Source organism: Ylistrum balloti, unplaced genomic scaffold, assembly GCF_031769215.1.
Source record: "Ylistrum balloti isolate Yb309-2 unplaced genomic scaffold, AGI_CSIRO_Ybal_v1 Utg370818, whole genome shotgun sequence".
Lineage (NCBI taxonomy): Eukaryota > Metazoa > Mollusca > Bivalvia > Pectinida > Pectinidae > Ylistrum > Ylistrum balloti.
This window is the reverse complement of record NW_026782473.1, coordinates 312,895-325,881: the sequence shown is the minus strand read 5'-3', so window position 1 is coordinate 325,881 and position 12,987 is coordinate 312,895. Positions and strand designations below refer to the sequence as shown.

At 33.2% G+C, this 12,987-nt stretch overlaps 1 protein-coding gene across 1 annotated transcript in view; it reads right to left on the bottom strand.

Annotated features, from left to right (window-relative positions):
• Nucleotides 1-8,751, bottom strand: part of LOC132558740 (kinesin-like protein KIF28P) — a 42,039-nt gene extending 33,288 nt beyond the window's left edge. Inside the window, exons 1-3 of the mRNA XM_060223335.1 lie at nt 8,710-8,751; nt 6,943-7,137; nt 2,475-2,690 (exon numbers count right to left, since the gene is read on the bottom strand). Coding sequence (XP_060079318.1) covers nt 2,475-2,690; nt 6,943-7,137; nt 8,710-8,751 — 453 coding nt within the window. The remainder of the gene's footprint in view (nt 1-2,474; nt 2,691-6,942; nt 7,138-8,709) is intronic.
• Between the last annotated feature and the right edge of the window lie 4,236 nt (nt 8,752-12,987).

The window sequence follows — 12,987 nt, the reverse complement described above, 5'->3', positions numbered from 1 at the left end:
AAGTAGCTATGATACGTTAGGACAATACATATCCTGTTCTCACTACTAAACAGGTACACATCTGTTTGTGTATCTTACCAGGTAAACAATCATAAAGGTGATACAATATAACACTACCCATCATAAAATCAATTATGTGTCCTGGTATTGTTTTATAACAATTTTGTAGCTGTTATCAGCTGGATTAGATCACCTATATTTACTGTAATCATGTCACTTTCTATCTGTGTTGTTAGTATATATACACATCATAAATGTTTGACTGATACTGTGTTTCTAATCAATATGGTGGCACCATTAAATGGTTGTTTGGATCTCATGGGTAAATTACTATATATAGACCATTCAATGGCTATTTCATCTTTTCATACTGCACAGTTAGCTGCTCTTGCAGGCACGTACTTATTGTTATGCCTTTAATTTGTGAGAGAAAATTATGTTGTTTAGGACATTTTTCTTACATAAAAAGACGTAAAAATCCTTACCAACTCACAAGAGCATTTTTCTTACACAAAAAGACGTAAAAATCATTACCAACTCACAAGAGCAGATAACTCTGTACTGTATAATGTTATGATAGCATAGACAAGTTATGAATGAACCAGTCTGGTCATCAGACAACCAATCAGTAGATTTAATCAGTCGATTTAATCCTAATTTTAGTAAAATATCAATATTTTGAACCCACTAATATTTATCCAATCTCTGCATGGTATAATTTATTAATCCAAATATATTGCTGTTCAGTTAAATTATAAACTAATGTTATTTCCTTGTCCCATAACAAGTCCATCTCTAGTCATAGCTTTGATTAAGAACTATTTTTTTCAAAAATGTTTTCAAAAAAAAAAAAAAAAAATGATATATTGAATCCATAGTGACCTTTTGTAGGATTTGTGTTTATAATTTCAAATTCAAGACAATGATTTTTTCATGTACATTTGCACATCATAATAAGAATATTGGCTATTGTATTAAGTAAGAGACATATGTCTGATCAACAAACAAACAGGATTCAACCTTACAATATCATGATAAGAATTATTAGTTGTACATATCAATAAAAAACTTCAATCTTAAATCATAATTAAGCTACATGCTATAAGTTATGCTTCAAATACATATCATTTCATCACAAAATCTATGGTATATCTAGAACGCCAATCAATTAATTGTCATGCAGTGTAACACGTGATTTAACATACCATGAAACAAACACAAAATAATCCATAAGCACAGCAAAATCAAGGCCATAACATACAACTTACAAGTCAGTGTAAATACAAACAACTCCCAACGCAGCTAATCTGACGTAAATTATCTTCCCTTGGGTCGCAAGTTTTCTGATAAAATTTGTGATTCTATTTGCTTGTGTGGTTTAAGGTCAACTATATTTAGGTTAAAAGGTCTTTCAGCACGGGTAGATCAGGACCAGCATTCATCTATTTATTGTGAGGAAGAGTTGCTTTCTTTTTGATTTCTATGTTTCTGTAAGATTTGTAAGACAGGAAGAGTGTAAGCCGGGAAACATGATGATTGTGGTGGTGAGGATGCTGATGATGAAATCTGCCGACTAAAGTACTCATCGCTCGTTATCAATAAATACATAACAATTTATTACACAAGTGCTGTGTTTTTCCTGATGAGAATGTTATGTAGTGTCTAAGAGAATTATTAAGGACTGCCAAATGTGTTGATATAGATGTTTGAATGGGCTATCTATACAGGACAGCAGGTGCTGTTTCCATTGAGGTCACAACCATGCATTCATGCTGATCAAGCATAATTTACTCACACAACAATTCAGATAATCATCACTACTAGCATATGACAAGTAACATTATTAAAAGCCAATCAAAAAGATATCAAAAAGTTGAAAGAAAATCTCAGTCAACTCAGTGAACTCAAATCATATATTCTGGAACAACATACAGTCTCCCATCTGTAAACCAGAAGCAGTCATAACAAAATGGTGGGTAAAGCAACATAATTCAAGCTTCATCCAAAGTCACATCTCAGATATAATAGAATACACTTTAAATACAAAGAACTCCATTTATAGGTGATTTGTGTGTCATATTACACAACAAAGAGTTCACCTGATGTACTGTCTGTCAAATAAAAGCAGGTATCATAGGTACAATTAGACCTCTGACTGACCATCAATTCCTAACATATGATGGATAACTTAATGCATACACCATGTTAAATACACAACATTATAGTTAAGTTAAAAAAATTAGGAATATATGTTCCAATTTTTTTATAAATCATATATGTTAATGTCACCATCAGCATAAATTCTGTTTATACTTATTTTTAATCTAAATACATACATTTAAATCCATGTATTGAAAAATTTTGAATTCTGTTTTTTCTAAGTGACAAATTATTAAAACTGAAATCTATGAGGTACTACAATGAGATATTTAGCCGTATAATAAAATCTTGCTAACTCAAATGATCTCCCTTACCTGGTATTCCTCGTCAGCTCCTGCATTCTGTCGTTTTAACTCCACAGCCTGGAAAAGCTCATTACAGAAGATTGGAACTATTCCCTTGTTACTACCATAACCGACCATAGAATAGGATTTACCACTTCCTGTTTGGCCATATGCGAACAGCGAACAGTTGTATCCCTTCCATGCATTGTCCAATACTCCTTTACCAAGATCATCAAACACAATTTTCTGTGAAAAAGATACACACTCAAATAATGTAAAAAAAACTTTTAATGTAGGTGTGAATTCAAACTAGAACACTGACAGGTCAGTAAGGGCCACACTATGTAGCTTGAAATCACTCAATTTATCACACAGAAACTGATTGTTACCGCGGCCTTTGACCTTTGGACCTGAAGAGCAATCTATCTCAAACAAGCACTTTTAGTGAAGAAGCATTGCATTATTCCACAGAATGGATTTTCTATTATTGCAACAATAACCTTAACCTTTGACTTCTGGGTCTGACAAGCAATGCCTAGCGAACACTTTCAGTAAGAAAGCATTGTTTGAAGTTTGAGTCTGATTGGCCAAAGGAAACTCAATTTATCTCACAGAAACAAAAGTACCGACGGACAGACAGACAGATGGACAGACAGACACTGTGATTACTACAGGGCACTCGTACTTTCATGCAATGCCCTAAAGGCATGTATGAAATATATTCATGTTCATACAAGTATTGTTTTCCTGTCGGAAAATTCTGAGCCAGCAGCTAAATTCTATGACATCTCATCCCTTCTATCCTCTTCCAATATACATATGTAGATTCCTGAAGATATCATGAAAGCTGTCTTATTTCTTGATATGATGTTAGAAATAAAAGACAAGCTGTTGGTTATGTTTACTACAACCCTTCTCTGCCTTCTTCTGTTATCAGTTTTTTGAAATGCAACCGAAAAGTCAATATTCTCCACCTTTCATAGCAGTTTGAAGGTGTGAATTCTCATTTGTCTTCAAACCTTCCTATTTGCTTTGTATGGGGAACTGTTGGTTTTAAGCTAAAGTATATCGTTTTATGGGGAACTGTTGGTTCTAAGCTAGAGTGTATCGTTTTATTGAGAACAGTTGGTTCTAAGCTTAAGTGTATTGTTTTATGGGGAACTGTTGGTTTTAAGCTTAAGTGTATCGTTTTATTGGGAACTGTTGGTTCTAAGCTTAAGTGTATTGTTTTATGGGGAACTGTTGGTTTTAAGCTTAAGTGTATCGTTTTATGGGGAACTGTTGGTTCTAAGCTTAAGTGTATCGTTTTATGGGGAACTGTTGGTTTTAAGCTTAAGTGTATCGTTTTATTGGGAACTGTTGGTTCTAAGCTTAAGTGTATTGTTTTATGGGGAACTGTTGGTTCTAAGCTTAAGTGTATTGTTTTATGGGGAACTGTTGGTTCTAAGCTTAAGTGTATTGTTTTATGGGGAACTGTTGGTTCTAAGCTTAAGTGTATTGTTTTATGGGGAACTGTTTGTTTTAAGCTTAAGTGTATTGTTTTATGGGGAACTGTTGGTTTTAAGCTTAAGTGTATCGTTTTATTGGGAACTGTTGGTTCTAAGCTTAAGTGTATTGTTTTATGGGGAACTGTTGGTTCTATGCTTAAGTGTATCGTTTTATGGGGAATTTTTGGTTCTAAACTAGAGTATATCATTTTATGGGGAACTGTTGTTCTAAGCTTACGTGTACCGTTTTAAGTGGAACTTGGTGACTGTAAGCTTTAGCTTTCAATGGGGAATTATTGGCTAGTTTTCTAGATTGAATTATGAATCAAACTTAGCTATTTCACAACTGCTGAACAAGTTTTTCAAACTTATATCAATTACTCTTTCTGGCCCAGTTGGAATCGTGCACAAAGGAGGAAACCAGAGCACCTGGGGTAAACCCACTTGGTTTGGAATGTGACACCATTCCTACTCACATCGTTCCGGGAATTGAACCCCAGGCATCTGAGTGAAAGGTGAGTGCCTTGCATAGGCACCACCCAACTCTCATCCTTAAGTTAGCTGGATTCAGGGACTCCTACTTAGCAAATTTTAAAACCTGAGCTCAGGGGAATTTCAACAGCCCTATTGATTCTACTATTCATATAAATAAGGGTAAAATTGCTTTCTAAGACTTATTGATTCATACAAAGCTACAAGCTTTATGAAACTCTTGGTATTTTTATTCATTTTTTCTGTTTATTCTTTTATCTTCATATGTGATCTGCTTCATTCATCAACATTAATTAAGGTATCGATGACTGAAATTGATTTCTAATTATAACTTTCTCATTAATAATGTATACCATAATTCTGAACAGGTAACAGTTTACCACTGACAGGTAGAGTAGAGTCACAAGCTTCAAGTGTTAAAATGTTCACTGTAGAGTTACTGGGGTGAGAAATATATCAATACAAATGTTTCATGGTTTGTCAACCAAGCGTCAACTCCATGGCCATTGTTGAGTTGAGGGTAGATATATACAGTTACACATTTTTAACTAAAACGAAACTTTCATAAATCTTAACCTACTTGGTTTCTTACTTTTGTATAAGTATGACGTCCATAAATACAAATACCTTGAAAATACTTATTTTGACAATAGTTTTTTAAAATTTGTCTTTGAATATGGCAATTTCAGTGCATCATATTACTGATTATGTATAAATTAGAAAGCCAGTAACTTGTATAATTAAAGACTTGTGAAAGGTTAAAGATCCAAACATATACGAGTAGATTGCAAGGTCAAAGGCCGTCCTGGGTGGGCACGAGTCAAAAGTTTCTTAATTTCTTATTTACTTGTAATTCTATAACAAAAATATATAATTAACAAACACACAGCTGTTCATCTACAAATGATAGTTTAAAAATTGTATTTCCTGTCCTATAATCATGTTTTACTGTATGATATAGTCTGAAGGAGTTTTAAAATAGGATTAAGTGTATAGGTCAATTACTTATTAATAGATTATAACACATTCTTATGTATATTACAACCATATCAGGACACGGCGGCTATAGTGAATCAGTGTAGTCTATTAAATCAAAACTTGTGAACCCCACCCCCCAGCAGGCCCAATATCCAAACAAAATCATACTAGGTCCAAACAGCTCATAGGACCAATATTACGATAGACTGAAATGTGATTAATCTTTTCAAATATTGCATGTTTCCCAAATGATTGGATACTGAGCTACATTAGATATGCTTTGCTCTGTTCCTCAAATAATAATTGTATGTCATTCATGCTTGAATGTGCTAATACCTCATACCATCAGTCGTCTGTAAACATTGTGTAGCCACTTGTCCTCAAATCGCAGGTCATGTTTAAAGAGATAACGTACTTTGAAGTATTTAATCAAAAGTATCTTAAATCTAGCCCATGCCATAAATTGAGAATTTATATGATAACTTGAGCTTCGACCTTTCATTCATCCATTATCAACCTGTAGGAGTACAATATTAAATCTTGAAAGCTTTTAACTTCTTCACTAGTTCAGACAAAATTCTGTTTGAAATTTTCAATATGTCACATGATTTGACACATTCATTGTCACGGTGATTTGATCTGTCTGAATTATCTCTGGAATATCACAAAACAATACCAGTTTTCTGGAAAGTGAAAAATTATTAAAAGAAAGAAACAACTTCAAATTATAAATAATTTGAGCTGATCACGATCTGTTTTTTGAAAACAGATGTCACTGTTTGTCACTCCAATTCATTCTAAATCATCGTGATTGTCTCTCAGTAATTGGTGAAATTACCTGGGAGTATTCTGAGAAAAAGAATTGAGGTATCAGGGGTTGTAAAACGAGTATTGTTCTCCGAGATCCTTGTCTGTTTAAGACTCTTGATAAAAGGAGGAAACCACAGAAGTGCAAAAATTTCAATGCAGGAAAGTGAGTTAAACACAAAACCATGTTGTAATAGGAATAGGAGACCAGTTCTGATTCTGATTTCTTTGTTACAATTCAATAAAATTAGAGCATCATCATTACATTAAGTGGGGGAGTTGGGATTAACTAACACATTGTCTGTATGAATAGAAAAATTCAATATCTTTTATTTGTTTATGACAAAAAGAGCCAGAAACATTGAAAATATCCTATATGGTGTATTGAAAAAACTTATCAAAATATCCAGCACAGACAACTTTAATCAATGTATTCCCATGAAATAAAGTCAGTGATACATCAATTTGATAAAAAAAAGTTTGCTATAAAGTGTAATACATGTTTGTAAACTTCAGGTCAATATTTCAATTTACTAAAACAGTAGAAGTTGAATGGGTTCAAACTTATCATCCTTATTTACAATTTTGATTCCGGTGACAGATTTTAGACCAGTTGTATCCATGGCAACATCTGTCATATGTCAAAGACTAAATGCAATAAAATAGATTTTATAATAACTCTTCATCAATTAATGATAACATACATAAACAAAATAAAAAACTGTTTATCTCACCTGATCAGCATATTTGGACCCAGTGGGTTCTAAATAGCCTTCACTGTTCTCTTTGAATTCATCATGTGACCAGTAGGAGTAATCAAAGGCAAAACGTCGTGGTTCAGCGGACATGTTCTCAGGGTCCTTGATCTCTGTTGTCTTGCCAGACATACCAATGATAAGCTTGGCATTTCTGCTTTGCTCTCTTGTATTGTAATGACAGTTAAGGACAAATATAGGAAATGGTCATGATACATTGTACTGGACACACATTTGATGTAATGGAGATCAAAACACACCATGGAAACAAACAAAAAATTTACACATTCAAAGCCAAACACTTAAAATATAGTTCAGGACAAACATACTTAACTTTAAAATACAGATACACACATTAAATAACTATATTTGTTCTGAGAACTTTCAGATTATGAGTTTTCTGATACATTGAATAAATAAAAAAAATCATTTCCCCTTGATTTTTTCTCATTGCTCTATCACTTGACAATGACATAAATACTCCTTTTAATGACCTCATATGCCTGGTAACAAGCCCACCCACATTACAATACTACTGTCATAACTTTTATGATTGAGGAATTGGAGGAGCTGGTGATTTATTATTGATAGCGAAATTTTATACCTGTACATTGTTTTCCTTCACCGTAAGATTCCAAGAAATGAAAACAAGGTGAAATAGTTGTAATGTTTGTGAATGTCTTCTAGTGTTTGTATGTTGTTTATACAATATAGTTTTCTATTTTACATGTGATATTGTACTGCTATTGTGTTTTTATATATTTAAAATCCCTTTAAAATTATGAAATAGCTACTGCAAGAACAAACTCTGAAAAATAAATATTCATCAAGATATTTAACATTGTTTGAAAATCACTCCTGTACGGATTGAGCATTGACCCCGTTTTGAGTATATGTTAAATTTTGAAATAAGATATACAGCTAAATGTAATAAATACCAATGGTTCAAAAGCTAAGTTAAATGACATTCTCTTTAATGTCCTGGTACATGTAGTATATTTTTAAAATAACCATAACGTGTTGAACCTGGGTTTCTATTTAAGCAAGGCTGGTCTTTCTTTTCTGCTGTAACAGCATTTTAACTTCAACATTGCAATCTGTCTGAAACAAAAGCTCAAAATAGTAGAGTTCTTTATATGAACACAGGACAACTATAAGGACTAATATGACGTGACCAGACACCAACAACACTTCGCAAAATCACAACAAGGAATATGGACGCGCATACAAAATACGTACAATCGACATCAAAATAAACCTGTGGTGGAATATAATAATAATAAAATACATTACATATAAGATAAAACATTAAATTCATCCCTTCTATATGTGTCTGGTGCATATGGTATGTACACTGACACAGTTACATTAAATTGCAACAGTGCAAATAAACAGTAAAAATACAATATATCCTAAATACAAATTATTCACAATCTAGCATATTTTTTCTATTTAATTCTGCTTCAATCAAATTTCCCGTGTCACGCTGTCCGTATATTTACATTAACAATTATATATATACGGTAATGGTATACACATGTACACATATAATTGTGTGGCACGCGCCACTATTTACAATATTGTGAGCTTAGCGTACTTGGATACGGACAAGTATCGTGCCACATTACCCTAATAACGGATATATATCACTTGAATTACCTTCATGGACTACTGACAGCGGAAGGACTGTCTTTATATATCCTACCGATAGACGACACATCGTGCAAACGTATCAGAAAAGGATATGAAAGGGCGAACCCGCACCGCTACTTTCACGCTTTCAGCCATTTTTCACGATCTTTGACAAACTAGTACGCTGTTCCTTTATCCTCCCTATAGTGGCCTATGAAAATATAGGGGGCAATATCAACAACAAGAGCAAAAATATTGCCTCATTGACATTCAAAAATAAATCTTATAAAATCATAAAAATATCAGAGTCACATTGCTGAATATATTACTTTTACATTAGACTAAATATAATAAAATCCAAGGGTGAAAGCAAGTAATAGAAGAGCGCCTTTGCTACTTCCGTAAACAAAAAGAACGACAACCTGGTGTTTACTTCCGGTATTAACTAACTACAACGCGGGAAATTTGTTTTTTGTTTCGTTTGTTTCTTTCCTTTTAAATTAGATTCTCATGAGATTTCTTTTCAAATAACTGAAGCAGAATACGTTGAAAAAAAAACTTAGGTTGAGTAATGTAGTATGGAAGAAGACATTGACAGGCGAAGTGTTTGAAGAAGACTTTTTATCACCTAGTTTTTTATCATCTCATTTGATTTTTCATTTTATTTTTTTTTTCATTTGTATTCCATAATGCTATATTTGTATTTCATATCATCTTTATTTGTATTTGATATGAATGTGTGTATTCATATTCTAGTTGTATTGATTTCGATTTATATTCTATATTTCGTGTTCTCTGCGTTGTATTGTACAATAATCATCAGCGTATATACTTTGTATTTATGTTATAAAACTGTCCTTTTGTGTTCTTTGAATCGCATTCCAGCATTGATGAGGAATATTCAATCAGAGACATATATACATCTCTGATTCAATGTATACAATACCATTTGGTTTGATTGACCACGGCGATATACCAGGCCGGTGCGCTGGTCAATGTGGATGGCTGATCTAGCCTTTTTTTCATTTAAAGGACTTTTCGATATGAAGTGTACGTCAATATGTTAGCTGAATGGTTTTATATTGTAATATACAGTTAGATGTGTTCTATTCTAGTTAATGTGTTATCTGGACGGTTTCGATGTGTGATATTATGTCAGATGTTGTCGACCCTCTTAGCAGGACTGTTTCAGTGCTTTCGTTTCAAACATTTTATTCATGAATGTAAATATCAAATGGATTAGAAAACAGACTGAAATCATATATCAATGGTCTCCAAGGACAAAAGAAAAAGATGTAAAACAGTCACATATAGGTACGTAAACAAAAATTACATAAAATTTCATATAGGGGAGACAACTCCACTTTAAACTTTATTGCAATAATAAAACAGTTTTTAGATGCACCATATTATACAGAATAGTCAAACCATAGTTAACGTTATTTCATGTTTTAAGGATAAAAATGCACATTTACGAGCTCCCGCATACACAAGAGGTCTCGGGCCTGAATATCCAGTGTACTAAAAGAGCAAGCAAGTGGACATTTACCTAATAAAACAGACCGGGAGAATCATATAATAGTTTAGATAAAATTAAGTGATATATTTATACCTTTGTTTCCAAACAAGGAGATATTGCCATGGATAACCCAATCCCAACACTTAAACTCATCACATATATAATTGTAGCAACATTTAAAACAATAGGAAGGCTGGATTTTCCCCTCGATACTATAAATATCAAATACATAATTAAGTATACATATGTTATAAAACCATTAAAGTTTTGTATCGGACAACGAGGAAATATATAAATTGACTTAGAGGCTGTCATATATCAGGTCTAGAATTTATGTACCGAGGACAATAAATGAAAAATGACGAGCTGTTTCTGATGGTGTTCCGCATTCACATGAAGGCCGCTTACGGAGATGGTCTTTATGTAGGACATAATTAAGGAACTAGATGAGTCTCTTACCTTACAGAATAAATGTACTTTCTTGAAAGGTGATATCATTGTTATCGTCTGGATTTATATATATAAACAAATCATCATCATCATCATCATCATCATCATCATCATCATCATCACCACCACCAATTCATGCACAAACTACACCCATGATGGCATACCTTTATCATCAACATCATCATCATCATCATCATCATCATCATCATCATCATCATCATCATCATCATCATCATCATCATCATCATCATCATCGTCGTCGTCGTCGTCGTCGTCGTCAAGAAAATCATCGTATATTGATTATAGCGTAGCTATTATCAAAACCAAGAAGACTGTGATAAGGAAAGTTGAGGTTTTTGTGAGTGATTATACAACAGTAAAAATGTTATTCCGGTAGTATACAGAACTTGACTCATTGATACACGTGTACTACAACATGTTTTTAAAAAGAAAATGTATAAATTAACAGGAACAAATGAGACTGTCTGAAGTTCAAGAAGTGCTTTCCATTTTCTCTAACCGAACTCCAACTTTCTTTTAATTGGTTTGTTCTTACTGTTATATATATACAAAGTGCATGTATAAGGGCATCCGGCGTCCATCGGCCGAAGGGATTATCGAGACACCTAAATTTGCACTACCGCTCTCGATTTTAGTTTATAACTTTGTATTTGTTTTATGACCTACGTATGTGATGTAATTTATGTAATATTTGTGTGTTGATAAAGGGGCAGATTGCCTCGAATATTTGACAATTGTCCGTGCCGTTGTTATATGTATAAGAGACAGATCACGATCCTTGATTCCATTGAATGCATTAAGACGTACGTGGTTGCTATGACATCTAGTTTTGAAGAGATAGAAATGATAACAAGAAATATCCCATTATCAGTGAAATACCAATGTTGTGATACTATACCGCAGATAAGGGATATTTTTTCTTTATGAGCCTCTTGACATTCCGAGAGACAATGGATAATTGTTTGATATTCTAAGTTACACAACAGGGCTTACAAGTAAATTTGTTTTATAAAGAAAAGTGTTTATTACCAGGCTATGGTGTGTAATTCTAACTCGGATCAATTTTAATTGGATTTTTTTATAAACTTAGAATGGTGTTTTGTCCATTTCTTTCCACTGCCTCAGTATCACGATCAAATTTCGGGTCCCACTTTCTGTTGCCATTCAGTCATGGCGATGTAGGGATAATGCATGCACATTGATCATTTCAGCCCTCCATTAATGTAATTTTGTGTAACATCTTTCTGAATCTTGTAATACTTGCCGTTCAATGAAAGACAAATAAGGAGTTCAGCTGAGTAGTATATTTTATCTGGTGGATTGGGCAGAGTAAAGTTGAGTTCAGTTGTGATATTAACAAAGATTTGATAAAATCCCATCTAATCCAAGTGTTGTTAAGATATTTTTTATAAAAGTTTATTTGTGGAATGTCACTTAGATCAACAATTATATACAGGAATGTGAACCGTTCTTTGCCCGGCTATAAACCATGTTCTGACTAATATGCTGTATCGCTATATCTTTTATTCCCTATCCAGGTAACTTGTGTTTATCTTGTATTTATCTTGAGACTAGACATATTTGCATAGTTATTCAACAACAGACACCCTGACCCATCTAGTATCAACCCGGTATGACCTGTATACTGGACTTTAATACAGACGTATCCTCAATGTCAATCTCCTTAATGTACTTATTACTTTTTATTATTTCAACTAAAACTTCACACAGGATAAAGAATTAGGGGACAATGATAAAGATGTAGGAAATAATGATACATATGTAGAGAACAATACGATGAAGATCTAGGGAACAGTATAATAAAGATGTAGGGACAATATAATAAAGTATAGAGGACATTATGACAAAGATGTTGGGGACAGTATGATAAAGAGGTTGTGTGATATAAGTTAGATGTGTGCGAAGCTCGTTAGTATGTTAAGTGGTTGATTTCGTCGTGTGATATGAAATAAGATGCTGTCGATTCGCGTTTACATACATTGAATATTATTTTCGTTGTCAGTAACATGGTTCACATCTAGAGAACCTGATATTTATGGGACTGACCTACAATTAAATACGAAGTCTAACTTCGATGAATTAAAAGAAGGAACATTCGGATTCTCTTCGATATACATTTAATTTCATTTCACCTTCTTACTACACATCTCATTTTTACTTCATTTCATCTTCTTATCTCATTTTATTTTAACAAAATTATCTCGTCACATATGTACACATATGTATCCCATTTCCTTTTTTGCTTCATCTTCCCACAAGAGCGTGGCATGTTGGTTTTTTCAAATAAGTTTGTTATAGCTAATTCTTGATAAGATTTGGAAGGATCTCACTCAAATATATTTTGTAGGTTGACCTTACCGCCTTGTTTCTGAAAATTGAAA